At 44.0% G+C, this 19,934-nt stretch overlaps 1 protein-coding gene across 5 annotated transcripts in view; it reads left to right on the forward strand.

Moving 5' to 3' along the window:
- vps8 (VPS8 subunit of CORVET complex) overlaps positions 1-19,934 on the forward strand; it is a 734,009-nt gene that overhangs the window by 217,256 nt on the left and 496,819 nt on the right. For all 5 annotated transcript variants that reach the window (XM_041200655.1, XM_041200658.1, XM_041200657.1 and 2 more), the window contains one exon: positions 10,873-11,020. In XM_041200655.1, coding sequence (XP_041056589.1) covers positions 10,873-11,020 — 148 coding nt within the window. The remainder of the gene's footprint in view (positions 1-10,872; positions 11,021-19,934) is intronic.

A 19,934-nucleotide genomic window follows, 5' to 3' on the forward strand; every position in this document is an offset into this window, starting at 1 on the left:
TCTTACCGCATGCATGAAGGCCCAGTTGGGGATAAAAGAATTCAAGTATCTTTCTGATTGCAAGCTATAAGTGGGCTTCAGGCTTTCTGACTGAAAAACTGAGAGGGGCAATTCAGATCATGAAGATTGCTTCCTGGGATATTAGGCCATCACAATGGAGTTTTGTAGAACTTAGAGTGGGCTTCAGAATTCTGGAACTCATAAAGCTGGAAGAAAATACAAAGAAATGCTATTGATTCTGTTCTGTCAGAAAATTTCATAACATTCACCTCATCTTAAAACTGATGGCTGTTGTTGATGGAAGATGATTAATCTGCAGTTGTGCCTTATCTGGTCAATGCCAAACCTGTGAAAATAACATAAACTGCCTTCAGAGGAGCACTCTGATGGATTCAGAAGATAAGTTTACTAGAAAATGAAAACTCAAAAAATGTTCAGCAGAATGTCAACCAAGGTTCCAATGCCTGGAACTGCGCTATATTGAAGCACCAGTGAATTGAGAAAACCTAGGACTTTTCCCAGTATGAATAAGTAGCAGTCAAGTTGGCTGCCAATATTAGAGGGAACAGAGCCATCTATCACTGGCCCTCTATCCAGCTCTACTTGTCCCACACCTCTCCCCCCCCCCCCCCCCCCCCCCGTTAAACTAGCTTATATTTCACCTCTCTTCTATTTTTACTTAGTTCTGATGAAAGGTCATTCGGACTCGAAACATTAACTGTGTTCCTCTCCGCAGATGCTGTCAGACCTGCTGAGTTTTTCCAGGTATTTTTGTTTTTGGAACATAGCTAAAGTTTGTCTGTGGCTTGAGTGTGATATTGAGAACAACCAACGTACCTCCACATGGTGCAAAGCTATTAAATAATGTATTTTCTGGTTGTATTCAATGGTGAAGATTTGGCCTGCATTTGGTTAATGATTAAATCCGTGATCTTGATTAGCCATTTTGTTAGGACTTGCTTCATCCTTTGCATCAACATATTTTCCTCGTACTAACCTTATATTATCAAATGTGTGCCTGTGACACCTTTTCTAACCTTAAAGGTCAGCAGGTTTATCTGGTGGATGCCTTAGTCATTAAGGCCAGGAAGTTGTCCAGGTTAATTCTTGAAAAATTATTTTATCCAGGGCTTTGTTCGTTGAGCTCAGCACCCCTTGGACTAATACATCAGTTTGAGATCCTGTTTGTGAATGCTGTCATTTTCGGAAATGCAAACATGTAGAAGTCGTGTGTGGCCCAACTTGGTTGCCCAGCCCCTGTGGTCAAATAGTCTCTGTGACTGAGGACATTTCTGAATTTATGTCCCTGTTGGGGACACATTTTCACCACAAAGGTTAGTAGAAATCTGAACCCTTTTCCCCCAAAAGGCTATGAATGCTGAGTTAGGTGAAACTTTCAAGACTGAGCTTGTTAGATTTTTGTTCAGTAATGGTTTCAAGGGATTTGGGGCAAAGACATGTGAGTGAGGCTGCGGCACAGATGAGCCATGATCTAATTGCACGGTAGAATAGACTTAAGGGGCTGAATGACCTCCTCCCGTACCTGTGTATGTAGCAGAAAAGAAATTGATTAAAATAACATGAACCTTCTCTGCTGTTCGGTAAGATCATGGCTGATCTTTCACCTCAACTCCACTTCCCCATCCTGTCTCAGATTCATTGATTTGCTTAGTGACCAAAAACCTATCGACCTCAGTCTTGAATATCCTCCACAGCTGAGCAGCCACAGGTCTCTGGGCAGAGAATCCCAAAGATTTGAAACCCTTGGTGAAGAAGTTTCACCTAATCCCAATCCTAAATGCTTGATACCTTTTCTTGAGACAATGATCCCTAGTCCTAGATTCTCCAGCCAGGGGCCAACAGCCTTTCAGCCTCTGCACTAACATGTCTTTTCAATGGATATTGGCTGTTACAAAGGACCATCTTGACATTCAATAACTGTCACCCTCTCGCTGTAAGAGGTTGACTTGCAAACAGCTTATTTAGTACATTTTCTCAGTATCTTGTTATAATTAGTAGTTAGAGTTCCCGTTCAGGCTGTGCACATTTTTAATCAACATTCTTGCAAAGGAGGAGAGAGCATATTAAAGGTCTAAGAATGCCACAGAAAGTTGACCAGGATAATAACAGAAAGCACAGGGAACTGTAGAAATTTATTGCGCCTAAAGGAAATTCCATCCTGTTTTGAAATGAGAAATGCCATCTGTACTGTTCAGCAAGAAATTGGAGTCAGATGTTACATTAGAGGAACTCTGCTTGTTTCTATTTTTGTGTGTGATCTGCATAGGATGAGAGCATCTTGGAGGTGTGCCAAGGGGCTCCTGCAAAAAAATTGTCCAGGTAGATTTGGGAGCATAAGCAAAATTCATGGATTTTTAATAATTTACAGGAACCTTCCGCTTTGGTAATTCCAGATTGAGGGTGGAATGGGCTGCTCGTTGTACTGCTGTTACTTTAAATATTACTTCCTGGTTATCATTTTAGGTCCATCCTTTGTTGCATTGATCAAAGTGACATTTCTGAGCTGGAACTGGCACAAGTTAAGTCCAAAAGGTTGTTGCCGATCTCAGATGGTCGCTAAAAGAATAACTCCATCACTACATGCTCTTTTTCCCTAGCTCCGGCAAACTAGATTACTGATGACGTACTAAATTTGCTTCAATGGCATAAAATGTCATTTTTGATCAAAACTGCACACGACCACTGAGGGTGTTGCCTCTATTATTCTGAACATATTAAAATATTGTAGGGCTCCACATATATAACCTATGTAAGGTAAGTTCTTTAAGATATGGAAATTGATAATTATTGCAATATACTCGCCAGAACTTTTCAACTACTTTCAACTACCAGTATTTTAGACCAGAAAACCTGAAACATATGTCTAAATAACCCATCAGCTCCTCGTATCTTTGAGATTCATGATGAATCACATGTTATGCTATGTGAAATTGTTGTTACTGCTTTTGGATTTTGTTATCTGGATCTAATAATAGAAAATGAACCTAAGCAGATGAATCAAGTGTGTCATGGGAGCATCTAGGCAATAACAGTCACAACAATCATAAAGTTTAAGATAATGATTGAAACAGTCACATAAAAGTCAAAGGACCAAGATAATAAGTTGGAATAAAGCTAATTTTAAGGTTCTGCGATTGGAACTAGGGAAGATAAACTGAACAAAAATACTAACAAAGATGGCACAGCAGTGGGAAATATTAAAACCGTAACCAGTAGAATTCAGGAGAAGTATATTCCACTAAAAAACAAGAACAAACTAACCAATAATAACACACCGTAGATGATCAGTTTTGAGCACAGCTTTGGTCTCCCTACTTAAGTAGGAATATACATGCATTGAAAGCAGTTCACAGATTGGTCATGAGGCTGATTTCTGGGATGAGGGGGTGATGTTATGAGGAAAGGTTGAACACATTGAGCCTATACTCATTGGAGCTTGGGAGAATGAGAGATGATATTATAGGAAACATACAGGGGAGAACGTTCCCCATGTCGGGTGGGCCGAGCGGGACCCGGACCCGGACCCGATCGCCGCCCGTGATCGGGTTCGCGCTGTCCTTTTACGCGAGCGAGCCAATTGAGGCCCACCCAGTGTATTTCTCGACTCCCAAGGTTAGCGGCTGTGTGCGGGCGGAGGCGGAGGTGCACTGACTGCCGGGTCCAGTGGCGACCTGGTGGCCTGTTCAAATGGAGCCCTGGCAGCCTTTGCAAGGCTGCTCGTAATGGCAGGGAGAAGGGCTCATCAGGGGGCTTCTGGTGAGCGGGCCAACCTGGAGGGTAGGGGCAGCAGAGCAGGCCAGGCCGGAGGGTAGGCCAAGCCAGGGAGGGTAGGCCAGGCCGGAGGGTAGGACAGGGGGCCAGGCCGGAGGGTAGGGCAGGGGGACAGACCGGAGGGTAGGGCAGGGGGACAGGCCGGAGGGTAGGGCAGGGGGACAGGCCAGGCCGGAGGGTAGGGCAGCGGGACACTGTGCCCCTCGTTTCTCGGATGAGTACCTAGCTGCCCTCCTGGAGGAGGTGGCAGTGCGGTGGGAGGTCCTCTTTCCCAGGGACAGGAGGCAGAGGCCTCCCCACCTGACCAAACGTGCCTGGGAGGAGGTGTCCGAGTGTGTGAGCTCCCAGGATGTGATGTGATGCACGTGGGTCCAGCGCCGCAAGTGAGTCAACAACCCCCTGAGCTCGGGAAGGGCGGGTACACTGTTGGCTGAGGTCGCTTATCCCAGCAGGTAGGCTTTTGTCCTGGCCCTGAGTGCAGTCACAGCACTGAACCCTTCATCTCATGTTTCCCTCACTGGGTGGGCCAGCAGATATTGCCCAGGTCTAGTTCACCCTGAGAGGATTGAGCTGAGATGGGTTCTACACCTGCAGCATGTGTGACACTGACACCCAGAGTATAGGATGTAGGTGAAACTCTCGAATCTGCACCTAGGCAGAGAGCTGGAACAGCGAAGCATGTCAAAGTCAGGGTGCTGGGAGGGGAGATTCCTGTTGGCGGGGCACCAATCCATCTGCTGCCTTTGCCTTCCACATGCTTGTGCCTCTTTGCTTTGCAAGGTTACACCTTGTGCTGCTAAATGTGAAGGAGGCAGCATTTGGGCAAGTGTGGGGGGGTGGGTGCCAGCCCTGGCTTCTTTGTGTGAGTGGGCGGCAGCTGTGGGGTGATGAAGGACTGGAGCCCTGCAATGTCCCACTCTGGTGGGGGTGGCAGGGATGCGATGGGAATCCAGGTACAGGCTGGGCTAGTCAATGCCCCTCTCTCCTTCACCGGAGAAGACTGCACACAACGCCGTGGACTGGCAGAGCCCAGGCCCAGTTGGCCATAATCACCAGATATGAGCAGGAGGCGATGGATCTGGACAGGTGCCCTTGACCCAAATCCACCGGTGGTGGTGAGGCTGGGGTGCCACAGGGAGGTATGTTTGCCCAGCTCTGAGGTCACCGTGTGTGTCCCAGCGGCCATGGCACTGCTGAATGCTCAGTGATTGGAGTTTGCAACATGGGTTGACCTTTGCTTATGGAAGGATGAGCGCAGACTGATCCGGGGAACAGGCGTGCACATTGACATTGTCTGCACTGTAACTAATCAAATGTCCTTGTTCTTCCTTTCAGCATCACCGGAGCAGGGCTAGGAGGAGGAGGCAGAGGGACCACCTCTCACACCTGAGGGCCCTGCAAAATTGGACTCACCAGCGTCACACCATCTCTGCCAGGCAGGCAATAGCGTAATTACTAGCACCTCGGTGGGAATTAGATTTTCGGCTAGTGTCCCAGGGCACAGCGGTGAGGGCACTTCACACTCACTTGAGGTACGGGCAGAGATAGAGAGTACCCAGGGCGCCGGTAGTTGGAGGACTGCTGGGGACCAGGCACATGCTCGGTCAGTGGCTGATGATGTGCCTCTGGAGCTGTCTGAGAGGCAGCAAACGCTGGAAGTGCAGCAGGGCATGCCGGAGAATCTGGCGGACATACATGAGGCAGTGTGTGGCATGGTCCCTGTGCTGGAGGAGTCCACACAGAGCATCACCGATGCAGTGAGCCTCATGGCCAAGTGCCATGCTTCCTCCATGTGTGACTCTCGTGGAGAGGCTCCTCCAGGAGACCAATCAAGGCTTCCTGGGGTTGCGCTCGGACCTGCAAGCCCTCACAGCAGCATTGACCTCAGCTGGTCAGTACCAGCGTGGGAGATGGATTGGGCACCAAGTATCCGAGCTCGGTGCCCATCCATATACGATGAGCAGGGAGGTCCGAAGCGACCTCACGATCGTTCACGAGCTGCCTGGCGTCTCTGTGGGCTCCTCTCAGGACGCTCTGGATGAGGGCAGCAGCTCCTGCGCCCCTCTCCCAGTGACCATGGCATCCGATGAGGCTGCCACGACTGGGGAGATGCCAGCTGTGGAACTGGCGGCTCTCTCCCAGGCGGGACCAGCACAGGCTTCATGGGCCAGAGGATGCCCACCAAGGTTATCGAGGCCAACAGGACAGCAGAGTCAGCAGGCTCAGATGCCAGTGCCCAATGAGGGGGGGAGCACCCGAGAACATCGCACGCCTGCCCACCTAAATATCGCGATGGCGCGAGGTGACATCAGAATGCTGGCCCGACATCACCGCCTGTCATTTTACACATCGGCATGCACGGCCCATCCCCACACACCAACGAGAAAATTCTGGCCGTAAGATTCTGACAGGGTTTGATAGGGTGGATGCTGAAAGGAGGTTTCCTCTTGGGGAACCTGGAACTAGGGGGCACAGTTTCAAAATTAGAGGTCTCCCATTGAAGACGGATGAAGAAGAGCTCTCTTTCTCAGAGCGTTGTTAGGTTTCGGAATTCTCTACCCCAGAGAGCGTTGGATGTGGATCGAGTCTATTCAAGGCAGAGTTGGACAGATTTCTGATCGACAAGAGAGTGTAGGGTTATGGGAGGACAGGCAGGAAAGTGGAATCAGATCAGCCATGATCTTATTGAATGGCAGAGCAGGCTCGAGGGACGGAAAGGCTCCCATCCTAAATTTTATGTTCTTATAAAGAGATGAGAGTGAAATTGAAACTAAAGATAAATAGATATATTCACTACTTTAACAATGAAGAGTAGGGATATGAAGCGGTTAGGTAAGAAGTCAGAAAAGCATTTGAGAAGGCTAAGAAGAACTATCGAATAAAACTATGAAAGAATATAAAAAATAAATTTAAAACGCTCTACATACAAATAAATAACAGCAGGAAAATCAGGATAGAGATAGGGCTCTGAGGGGATACATGTATTAAATTCGTAGGTAATGATAATGAAATGGCAGAAACAATAAATATAATTACTTTGTCTTAGTATTTGCTGGGAACAGGAACAAGATAAGCATAACATCAGAAGAGAAAATTAAAATATATCAAGACATTGAAAGGAAGCAGGGAAATGAGTGATAAGCTAGTCAAACTTAAGAGCAGATATAACCTCTGGGCTGGATGGAATGCATCCACTCAGTAAAAGTAGTAGGGAAGTGATAGGAGAGGCACCATGTCAAAACTCAGTAAAAAAAGGAATGGTAGCAGTAATAGAAAAACATCCAGAACCAGAGAGTTTCTGATTTCAGAAAGTAAGGTCACGTTTGGCCGGCCTTATTCACTTCTTTGAAAAGGTATCGAGTAATACCTTGGGATTTATATTCTCGCATTTTCGAAAAGCCTTCAGTGTGGTGCCACATGGTAAGCTTATGACTGAGGTCAGAGCATGTGGTGTCAGCGGGCAGATGCAATGGATAGCAAACTGGCTATGAAGCAGAAAATACAGATTAGGCCTTAGAGGCAATTACTCCGATTGGTGCAAGATGTGGGAAGTGGTGTTCCACAGGGTTCGGTGCTGGGACCATTGTTCACCTGGCAATTGGAAGCCCAATAACAACAGTTGTTGACAACAGCAAATTGGGGTATAGTTAATAACGAGGGAGACTGTGTCAGAATACAAAAATATATTAATAAGCTTTCAGAATGGCCATGTAAATGGGAAATTAATTTTAATGTGGCTGAGGGTGAGCTAATGCATTTTCTTAGGAGGAACAAGGTGGGCACTATTCCTTGGAAAACAAGAGGTTAAATTGGGTAGAGGAACAAAGGGGATCCAGTGGGACAGATTTACAAATCATTAAAAGTGGTAATGATCAACAAAATCATAAAAATACAAACCCAGCTCTGGGCCTTATTTTTAGGTGAATAGAATTCAAAAGCAGAGAAATTGTTGAACTTTTATTGAACGTTAGTTGGTTAAACTATACTCTGAGTAGAATGCTCAGTTCTGTTCTCCGTATTATTAAAAAGGTTATGGATGCACTGTGCAAAAACAAAATGCCGAAAGGAATCACAGCGATGATCTCTGAACTGAGTGGTTGTAACTCTCAGGAAAGACTGGACAAGCTCTGGAGCTAGGAGATGACCTGAGGAAGGTCTTTTAGATTGTGAAGAGGGGTTTGATAGGATAGATGTAGAGAGGGTGCTTTCACTTGCAGATAATTCCAAACTGAGGCGGGGGGAGGGGGGTGGGGAGCATAACAGCCAAAGCAACTTGTATTTATAATAGAGCCTTTAACATAGCGAATCATCACAAGGTGCTTCATAGAGGCGTTATTAAACAAAATATCACACTGGGCTGCACAAGTAGATGTTAGGGCAAAATCTTGGTCAAAGAGGTAAGGAGTATCTTAAAGGAGGAAGGAGAGCTGGAGGAGGGGAGATGTTTTGGGAGGGAATTTGAGAGTTTATAGCCTAGCCACCTGCAAGCAGGGCCCCCAGTGGTGGAGGGATTAAAATCAGGGCCACGTGGTTGAAAGCTGATCGTTGGGTGGAAAGGCAGAATGTAGATGGGAGAATGGGTAACTGCAGGGGCACAAAGGAAGCTGTTTCAGGTCATCTGCTGACTACAGTTAGATGGATAGGGATGGAACCAGGTGATTTAAGCATAAGAACAATGTAGCAATAAACCCAATAAGGAATTCAGGAGAAACTCCTTTACTCAGAGTGATTAGAAAGTGGAACTCAATACCACCTTGAGTAGCATAGGTGAATAGCGAAGATGCACTTAAGGGGAAGCAGGATAAACTTAAGGGAGAAAGGAATGGAAGGATTTGTTGATGGGATGAAGGTTGGCTAGGATTCTGTGGAGAATAAACAGGATAACCGAATGGCTCGTTTCTGTGCTATAAATATTGTATATAATACTGCCTTGCAAGACTGTTTATTTTCTTTAAAAAGGATAAACACCCTATTGTTGGGCAAATGTCCAGAAATTTCCATCAAAAACCTATCAGCAGGAGTAATATAATTTTTGGTAAATTAATTAGATTGGTAGCTGGCAGAGGGCAGCATGGTGTCCCAGTGGTTAGTGCTGCTGCCTCAGAGTTCGATTCTGACCTCGGGTGTCTGTCTGTGTGGAGTTTGTACATTCTCCCCATGTCTGCGTGTGTTTCTGCTGGGTGCCCTGGTTTCCTCCTACCGTTTAAAGGAGTGCTGGTTAGCTGGATTGGCTACAGTTAAATTGTGTATGTGCATGTGCGCCCTGTGGTGTACTGGCGTCCCATCCTGGGTGTACCCCCCCTGCGCCCAATGCCTGTTATCCCAGGCTCCCACTCCCCACGACCCTGAATTGCATAACGCAGTTCTGGAAAAGTGAGTGAGTGATTGGTAGCTGGCGTTTTGTACTCTAGGTAGATGGTCAGTAAAAACATTGTTCACAATAGGTTATGGTACACTTTGGGAGCAGGAGTGTGACTTGTGTGTGAAAATTTATGGCCACCTTGTTTGCCCGCATGGTACATGTTTTAGATTTGAAATTTCAAGTCGCACAAGGGCTTATTGAGGTGATCAGTAGTTCCAGAAAAGAATATGGTTAAAAATACTCATTAGAGATGGAGCAATATTTTCTTGATTGTTACCTCCAGCTCCGAATTCAGGACCAGTTGGTGATCGCTGTGGTAACTTCTTTGCCTGTTCTATTATTTCATATGAAAAGGATCATGATTAGAGGTTTGGGCTGCAAGATTTGTTTGGCTAACACTGATCCCTTTTGATGTATCATTGCACCAATTTTTTGCTATTAACTAGGAACTTTTACTTTTGCCAAATACTCAGCACCGTGGTCCTTTAAAAATAAAAGCAGAAGAACCATTTGTGCAAGGAGCCAAGCTGATGGACATGAAGTGTGGTTGTGCTCTTCACTCCCCACTAATTCAGACAGTTTCTTCTGTTGAAATTCTCTAATCATCAAAAACGCCAGATACTCAGGAATTCCGTTTTCCCTCTCTGCTAAACTTGCAAAATGTTGACCTGAAATCCTGAGAGGAATGCCACCTGCATATATTGAGATCTAAAAAAAAAGGTTTTAAAAGTTGCGTTTTAATTAATTTGTGAATTTAGCTTGTTGAAATGACCAGCATTAAAATTTTTACAGAAATTCCATATGGTTGCGAAAAGTACAAAAAAAAAACACTCAATAATATAAAAATGTGTGTTTATTGTCATAGCTGTTAGTCAGCCAGCTGAATATGATTCACACAGCAGGCTCCTGACACCAGCCTTAGTTCAGATGCTCAACCACATTGTCAACTGTCAACACGGAAAGTTTAATAGTGACAAACTTCCTTAAACTTTGTTTCAGTAATTGGTAAGATTGGGAAGCTATTTCTTCACTTCCCACAATAGTTATTTCAAACATTTCAGAATTGAATCAGTTTAAAATTAAGACATCATGAAGCATTAGCGGCAATAATTTTGTGCTATGCTGAAATGACCATTTAAGTTAAAGTTTGTCTTGGATATTTGTGAAAATTGAATGTGATCAAATTTGGACTAGGAGTTGTGGAAGACAACTTCTGGCATTCACTATTTATAATTAAACATGATTGTGAACTGGCTCTTTGTACTCAGGCAGTTCCCCAGTGCACAGCTTCAGCCCAAATTCATTTTAAAAGACAGGAAAATTGTGGGTTGGTGAGTGTACAAGTAGAAATGTTATTGTATTGTACCCAAGTCACAACATTAATTTCTATGCTATTTTCATACCTCAGTAAAAAAAATTACAAAGTTTTACCCTGGGTAAAATTTGTGGCTGGTTGGAGCGTAAAATGCCAAGTGTGACAAAAAAGGCATATCCTATTGTTATCTGTTTCTATGCTTCAAAAGTTTAAAGAGTTACTAAATTTCAACTCATTGCTCATAGAGAAGTTTTTATTCTGGGTAGAGCATGTTTTTATTTTACTTTATACATTGATCAGGAATTACACAGCTCCTAAATTTGCTGCAGTAGATTACGTCTTTCTTTCTGCTGTAAGTGCGTTATTCTCAGTGATCACTTTCTGCACTATGTTTGATTTGCAGAGATGGCATGCAGGTGAATCGGGAGGTGCTGCAGCTGAACCCTGATATCCATGAACAGTACCTTGACCTGCTTTGTCAGTATGATCCCCACCGGGTAATTGATTTCTTGAGAGTGTCGGAATATTACAGACTCGAAGAAGCCATTCAGGTACTGCTTAACAGGGTGTATATATTAGAATCATATTAATAGCGTCTGGAACAAAAGACATGGCCGAGAGGTCCTTAGCCCAGTCAGTTCACTATTTCTTCCACAAACACTCCAGTTAAGACTGGGTCACAACATTACATTACAAAGTACATAAGCATAAGATCAGTTGACCATTACGCCATTCCCCTATCAGTTGCATACAATATTGCACGCTGAGGTGAGATTTTCAATATTAAACCTTGCTAATACTAGTAACATCATTGTACCTTATACCTCAGAAATAACCCTGGAGAAATTGGCGCCTGTTACAAAATGATGGAATCTTGCCAGCACAGGCTTACTAACTCTTTCAATATGGGTGTTATGGCACAGTGGATGGTAAATGCTAAGCTGCTCAAATCCCAGAGGGAAATCAGAAACAGCTGCCACAACTGTTTCTGCAATTTGTATTTTTATTTCGAGACGAGTGCCTTGAATCCAGTAGCAGTGAGACCACCGAGTCTTAGATGCTTTTACAATACCAAATCAAACATATATTAATAGAAGAAAAGCACATATATAAGTTTACAGATTACTGCTATGACAATTCCTAGCTCTTCTAATTAATCTGACTCCAAGTTACACCTCCGTTAAGGCAACAGTAAAAACAAAATAGATTTTAACAGACCCAGGCAAAGCACACAATACCCTGGACAAGGATATTCACAGTGAATTCTCTTAGCTTCGGCTCCTATAGGCAGCAGCTTGGTACATAGAGGCTGGAGGTGCTTCACACTTATCAGATCTTGGAATTCCTTCTTTCCTTACACATAACCTCATCTTTATACATGTTTCTCCCATTTTTATGTAAATCCCATTTTTTCAATATGTCTTTGGGCTTCACCTTTCTAATAATAAAAATCTTTCATAGTACCAATTTTATCAGTAAACTTGGGAAAAATAAACACACTGTTTGTCTTGTTCTGGCTAAGTACAGCATTTCATCCCCTCTTTGAAATTCAAGACTACTCTGGTTTATCTCAAAATGCAAATTTTCCTTTTACACCTCACATTCTATAACTTCAGCCATGTTTACTTATTTAGCATTTCAAACTCTGATACATCAAAGCCTTTAGACCAGCTTTCTTTAATTCAATTAATTTACACACGCAGTCACATGCAGACACACACACGCACCATCCCACTATTCCTACTTTACAATAAATCCCAATAATCATATAAAAATTATTATATTTTCATGACCATGGGGACGAGGTAAATTCGTAAAATTGCAGCCTCCAAATTGTTCCTAGTGAAACTTTGCCAAAGCCATCCTGAAAACAATGGAATGAGAATCAGATCTACTCTGCCGGATACCAATCAGATGGGTGGTCTACTCTAAAGCAAAAACAAAAATACCTGGAAAAACTCCGCAGGTCTGGCAGCATCTGCAGAGAGGAACACAGTTAACGTTTCGAGTCCGAATGACTCTTCAACTTCTGTGTTAACTGTGCTCCTATCCGCAGATGCTGCCAGACCTGCTGAGTTTTTCCAGCTATTTTTGTTTTGAATTTCCAGCATCCCCAGTTTTTTGCTTTTATATGGGTGATCTACCCTGTCAGGTTACTAATAAAATGGATGATCTCTTCTGGCAGATTACCAGTCAAATGGATGATCTACTGATCTGCTCTGCTAAGTTACCAAACATTCAGTGAAGACAAGAATCTGCTCAGCAGCATCTTTACTCTTTCCAATGATTTATTTTAATGTTGAATTTTGAAAGCAAACAGAAGTTATTTTTTGAAGGAGAAATGAAAAGGGAGAATGGGGAGAGGGAAATCAGCGACTTCTGTCCTCTCACTACTTGCTTGAAGCGGGGAGCATGTGGGATTAGGGGGCAGTAGACGGAGGGTTGAGGATAAGCAGAGTAATAGTGGATTGTGAGTGGAAAGGTGTTGAATAAGTAATAGAAAAGGGAAGACACAAATGGAGCAATGGGTATGAGGAGGAATAAGAAGGAAAGGAGGTAGTGCAAGTCAAGATTTGGGCGATTCATAAGCTTGAGTGCGGCATCAGTTATGTCTGGGGTGATTGTAAATTGTAGCTTTTCATTATAAATTAGCCACATAACACTAGCTTGCAAAGTAAGAGGATGAAGTTGTGAAGTAATTGTAGCAAATTGTTCTGCACTTGCAAGAAGTGGCCACTGGGTGGCTCCTGAGTAGCTTTTCATGCATGAGCAGCATTGTGGAATTTTTCCTTCCTAAGCTTAGGAAGACAAGCAAAACAAACTTGGTCCTTTGTGACGATTTTTTCCCCCTCCATTCAATCAATACCTGTTTACGGTGGAAGTTCTACCGTGCCTCCTGTCATGCATCGATTTTGCACTCAGGTGCACAAAGTGTCAGGAAGTTACGTAAACAAACAGTAGCAAGTGTCATAGGCAACTCTCACCCTACCTCCCCCCACCCCACCGCTCCTTATCCTCTCCACTGCCACCCTTGTCTCCCACTGGGAAGAAATAATGATAAAATAATATAATAAAGCTCAGCACCTGGGTGAACAGTTTTGTACGTCACCAATTAACAGCTGCACTGAATTATTTTCCCTCCAGGGATTAAGATGCAGTTTCTGGTTGGTCAGTAACACTGTTAAAGTTAAGTGTACACAAACGTGTAGCAGGGTTAACACATTTAGGCCACCTCCCCCAAAATTTAAAGCTAACATTTCCTCTCCCTTTATTCTTGTGGTCTACGTCTTGACCTCCATCACAGTAGAAAAAGGAGAATGGATCAGCAGAGCTGTGCTGTATTTTGTGTAGGATCACACAGGACGAGAGTGTGTTACACATCACAGAATCCCAATGGCATTTACAGAGTACTCTTTCATCATTCGGCCAAACTGTGATCATGGATTGTACCAAATTCCAGCCTGTCAGTTATCCACATGCGATAGTTCTATATTAACATAATAATTGCAGTGTCAATGAACATATAAATGCACTTCTTGTGCAACAAATTAAAAAATTGAATGATATATCTCTTGGATTCTTTTTAAAAAAAAGACTCCAGTTGACCTTTAAGGTCAGTCCTGAGTAAGCCATGGAAGCTCGGTAATTAATGTCTGATACAACATTGCTAGCTCATATTTTCTATTCATTAATACTCAGCATAAAATATATTCAGAAGAAACATTGATGTGGCATTCAACAAAATGACTGCTATCACAAGCACATTTTGTACTTTCATTTAGCAGTGTTAGTTTTTTTTTATCCTTTTTCAAAAGCTTTTCCCTTGTATATTTTCTCCCGTTCAGTTCATTTCTTTTTTCTGCTGAATTTCACAATCCATCCATCTCATGGTAGCTGCAGCCGCTCTCCCTGGGACAAGAATAACTGCAGAGTGTGCCAGCTCCTTACCCCAGCTCGGAGAGAATCTCTCACAGACAGATAATGCCCTACCCGGGTAACTGCCAAGAACTGGCAAAAGGGCAGCCAACTGAGTTGAGGAAGTTTTATGTGAGTGACAGTCCCAGGAACTTGTTAAACATGTCGTCCTTAACAGAAACAAATTTAAGAAAATAAAACATCCCAAAGCACTTCACAGCCTTTAAAGTACTCTTGAAGTGTAGTTACTGTTGTAAGTATAGGAAATATGGCAGCCAGTTTGTACAGAGCCAAGAACCCACCAACAAAAGCATGATGATGTCCAGATAATTTTAGTAATGTTGTTTGGTGGGTAAATATGGACCAAGACACTGGGGAGAACTCCCCTGCTCTTCTTTAAATAATGGCATGGGATCTTTATATCCACCTGAGAGAGCAGATGGGACCTCAGTTTAATGTCTTACCCCAAAGACAGCACCTGCCGCAGTGGAATATTCTCTCAGTTCTGTACTGGACTGTCAGCCTAAATAATGTTGTGCTCAAGTATCTGGAGACGGGTTTGAACATGAACCTTTTGACTCAGAGGTGAAATAGAACCATACACCTGGTAATGAGGGACTTACTATTCCAGTCTATATTCAGACAATTATAATGTAAAGGGCAGAGAGGGGTATAAGTTCCTAGAATGTTCAGGAGAATTTTCTACAGCAAGATGTTTCCAGCCCAACAAGAGAGGAGACAATGCTAGACCTGGTTCTTGGGAATGAGGTGGGCCCAATTGGATCAAGTGTCAGTGAGAGAACATTTCGAGGACAGTGATCGTTGTGTCCTATGTTTTAAGCTGATTATGGTTAAAGGGCAAGGAACAATCCAGAGTAAGAATAATGAACTGTGGGAAAGCCAACTTCACTGGGATAAGAATGGATCTGACCCAAATAAATTTGCTGCCTTTAAAGAAGAGTGTTCAGGCTCAGTCAAGGAGTGTTCCCGTGAGGGGGAAAGGCCGAGCAAACCAATCCAGAACTCCCTGAGGTAGAGATTAAGAGGAAGAGGAAAAAGTGTGGTGAATACAACCTAGACCAAGGCCGACTATAGAAGGTTCAGAGGGGAAGTGAGAAAGCAAATGAGGAAAGCAAAGAGTCTGACAGCTAACATAAAAGGGAATCCCAAAGTTTTCTATAGGCATATAAATAGTAAAAAGATGGTAAAAGGAGGAGTAGGGTCAATTAGGGACCTAAAAGGAGATTTATGCATGGAGGCAGGGGAAGTATTAAATGAATACCTTGGGGGAAAAATTTTCCCCCCATTGGGGGTGGTTGGGGGTGTGGGAGCAAGCGTTGGCGGGTGCACCGCCCCCGTTTTACATGGGCAGACCAATTAAAGTTATGCAGCCGGGGAGGAGGGGGATTCCCTCAGCCGGGAGTGTGTTCTTTCCTGCATGCGCATGAAAAAGCACACAGGCCTCCCTGAGGCTAAGTGCAGCCTCAGGGAGATCAACTCCAATTTAAAACTTTTATTAAACTTGTTTAAATATGTTTCCCTGCCCTGTCCCCTCATGTAACACTGTCACATGAGTTAGGAGGACATGTCCATACGTTTTATTGAAACCTTTATTAAAGATTTGAAAACCCTCCTGAAATCCCATCCTGCCCGTGGATGAGGTTTTATGCTTTCTCTGAAGCCCGCCAAGGCTCCCGGCCTGCCCACCAACCGTGAGGACGGGCAGGTCCAGCAATGAGCTTAATTAGTTTTTCAATGGCCTCATTGACATTGGGAGTTCCACCCAACGTCATCCCGCGTCAGTGAGCATGCCCTGCCCCTGCTCCCGCTCGCACACGGCAAGATCCTGCCCCTTGATTCTGTCTTTACCGAGGAAGATGCTGCTGCACAGGTCACGATGAAAGAGTAGGCATTTCAAACACCTGCAGGGTTTAAAATTGATAAGGAGGCAGTATGGGATAGGCTGTCTGTACTGACAGTTGATGAGCCACTAGGAATGGATGGGATGCATCCGAGGATACTGGAGGAAGCGAGAGCGGATATTGCGGAGGCGCTCGTCATAATCTGTTAGTCTTCCTTAGACTCAGCTGATGCTAGAGGACTAGAGAATTGCAAATGTTTCACCTTTATTCAGAAAAGTGTGTAAAAATAACCCCAGCAACTACAGACCTGTCATATCTCAGTAGTGGGGAAGCTTCTAGGAATGACGATTTGGGACAAAATTAATAGTCACATGAGCAAATATGGGTTAATTACAGAAAGGCGGCCTGGATTTGTTAAGGGAAATTTGTGTTAACTAACTTGCTGGAGTGTTTTGATGAGGTAACAGGGAAGGTTGATGAGGGTAATGCTGTTGATGTGGTGTACGTGGACTTTGAAAAAGCATTTGACAGAGTGTCGCTTAACAGCAAAGTTGAAGCTTATGGAATAAAAGGGACAGTAGGGGCATGGATATGAATTTGGCTGAGTGACAGGAAACAGAGAGTAGTGGTGAATGGTTGTTTCTCAGACTAGAGAAAAGTCTATAGGGGAGTCATCCCCCCCCACCCCCCCTCCTGGGGGGGTCAGTGTTGGAACCCCTGCCTTTCCTGACCTATATTAATGACCTACACATTGGTATACAGGGCACAATTTCAAAATTTGTGGATGACACAAAGCTTGAAAGTGTTGTGAACTGTGAAGAGGATAGTGTGGAACTTCAAAAGGACATAGGTTGGTAGAATTGGTGAAACAAGTGGCAGATAAAATTCATTGCAGAGTAGTATGAAGTGATTAATTTTGGTAGGGAGAACGTGGAGAGAGAATATAAAATAAAGAGTACTATTCTGAAGAGAGTGCATGGGGTAGAGGGACCTGGGGTTTATATGTGCATGAATTTTTGAAGGTGGCAGGATAGATTAAGAGAGTGCTTCTTAAAGCATAAGGCATCCTGGGCTTTATCAATAGGGACATAGAGTACAAAAGCATGCAAGTTATGTTAAACCTATACAAAACACTGGTTCGGCCTCATCTGGAGTATTGCATCCAGTTCTGGACACCACACTTTAGGAAGAATGAGAAGGCGTTCATGAGAGCACAGAAAAGATTCACGAGAATGGTTCCATGGATGAGGAACTTCAGTTCTGTAGATAGATTGGAGAAGTGGGAACTATTTTTCTTGGAGAAGGTTGAGGAGATTTGGTAGAGGTATTCAAAATCATGAGGGATATGGACAGAGTAGATAGTGAGAAACCATTCCCACTTGTGGAAAGGATCATGAACCAGAGGGCACAGATTTAAGGTAATTGGCAAAAGCAGCAAAGGCAACATAAGGAAAATCTTTTTCATGCAGCGAGTGGTAAGGATCTGGGAAGCACTGCCTGAGAGTGTGGTGGAGGCAGGTTCAAGCAAGGCATTTAGAAGGGAATTGGATCATTATCTGAAAAGGAAGAATGTTTAAGGTTATGAGGAGAATGTGGGGGTATGACTGAAGGTGAATTGCTCTGTCAGAGACCGAGCACACACACAATGGGCTGAATGACTTCCTGTGCTGTAACAGTTCTATGATTCTAAAACCTGGGCTATGACTGATACACAAACGTCTTATTCACTTGGCAATGCCATTTTTTCTGTTACCTTTTGCAGCTTTTATTTGGTTGAAGGTGATGGGAACAGTCTATCACTGTAATGATAAAAAATCTAATGGAATGATGGTCCTTTTATTTCTGGACTGCTTTTATTCCTGATATGATGCACAATAGCAGTTAAGATGATCACAGTCAGAAAAGATCACAAAAAAGCAAAGCAATACAACGGAGCCTCCTAATTTCTGATATAATGTCCAGTAGCACAAAAATGTAACCTTATCACATGGACTTGGGGTGCATTGTAAGGTTGTAACACATTGGGGGTGAAAATGACATTCAAAATGAACTTCAAGAGAAAATCGTAACGATTTGCCAGTGTTATTCAAACTCTAATTTTCAAACACATCTGACTTTTGTAACACAGGGAACAGGAGTAGGTCATTCAGCCCCTCAGGCCTTTTTCAGCATTTAATCAGGTCACATATCTTAACTTCATCTACCTGCTGTGGTTCTGTAATCCTTAATACCCTGGGCCTAACAAAAATCTGAAATCAATCTCAGTTGTGAAATTTTTAATTGACCCCACCCCCACCCAGCAGGTTAGAGTTCCAGATTTTCACTCCTCTTTATGTAAGGAATTGCTTCCTCTCATCACCCTGAATGGTCTGGCTCTAATTTCAATGTTCTGCCCCCTTGCTCTGGACTCTCATCATCAGAGGAAATAGTTTCTCTCTATCCACCCAATTAATCTTCTATGCTCAGGAGAATATAACCCCTATGAAACTTGTTCTTGTAATCTAATCCGTTTAACCCTGGCCTCAATCTGGGGATAGGAATCCACTTCAGCAGGTTACCACCCAGACAGGGAAGTTGAAAATTAAACTTTTTGGGCAGAATTTCCTGTCTGCCGGGTGGGTGGGCCTGACCCAATCTCTGTTGGGTGGGGAGCCGATCCCCACCGGAGAAGCGGGCCCCGCCTGCATTTTAAGTGGTTGGGCCAATTAAGGCCCGCCCAGCATGACGTCTGGTGGGAAGCGCTATGCACTCCCTGTGCGGGTGGAGGGGATTCCCCAAAAGCGAGAGTGCGTTCTTTTACACATGCGCACGACAGAGCGCACATCTCCCTGAGGCTAAGTGCAGCCTCAGGGAGATCACTTCCACTTTGAAAAATATTAAAAATAGGAAAAAAAAATCCCTAACATGTCCCCCTCTTGTGACAATGTCACACGAGATGGGACATATTCATAAATTACAGTAAAACTTTATTAAACTTTTTTAAACCCTACATGAAATCTCACCCCGCTGCTGGATGAGGTTTCCTGTTTTCTCTATTCCCCGCCGGGGTTCCTGGCCGACCCACCAGCCTTAAGATTGGACGGGCAGGTCCTTTAATTGTTTCAGTGATCCTGTCAGTGGCCTCAATTGGCCATTGACAGGTCGGTGGGCCCACAGCTGATTTTGCTGCGTCCCCGCCTTCCTGAAAATTGAAATGGGGCAGGATAACATCGGGGGTTCCGCCCAACATCACCCCGCGTCGTGTTACACATCAGCGAGTGGACCCCACCCCCTGCTCACCGACGGGGAAATTCAGCCCTTTGCCTCTGTTCCTGTACTGATGTGCAGTAGCTATACTGAGTCATTACTGTAATTATATCCATTTTAACCCCCCGCCCCCTGTACTGAAGCAAACAGTATAATACACTCTAGACAACAGTGCTTTGGTTTTGACAGTAAATGAGCACAATTTGGGTTTGAATCCAGGGTCGACTGATGGAATGCAGGTTTACTTCCCCTGCTGGCTTTTAGGGCCCCAAGTGAAATGAGCTTTGAGAATCTTTTCAACCTACCGCTCATTGATCATGTCCCACAATAGGGAACTGTCCTCAGTTTGGCAGAAGCTGGCACTTCTGCTCAACCCACATGTGTAGCTCATTTGAGAAATCTGAATGTTGACACTGTTCACACAAGAAATGCTTTCTGTAAC

This window comes from Carcharodon carcharias, chromosome 12 (genome assembly GCF_017639515.1).
Source record: "Carcharodon carcharias isolate sCarCar2 chromosome 12, sCarCar2.pri, whole genome shotgun sequence".
Taxonomy (NCBI): Eukaryota; Metazoa; Chordata; class Chondrichthyes; order Lamniformes; family Lamnidae; genus Carcharodon; species Carcharodon carcharias.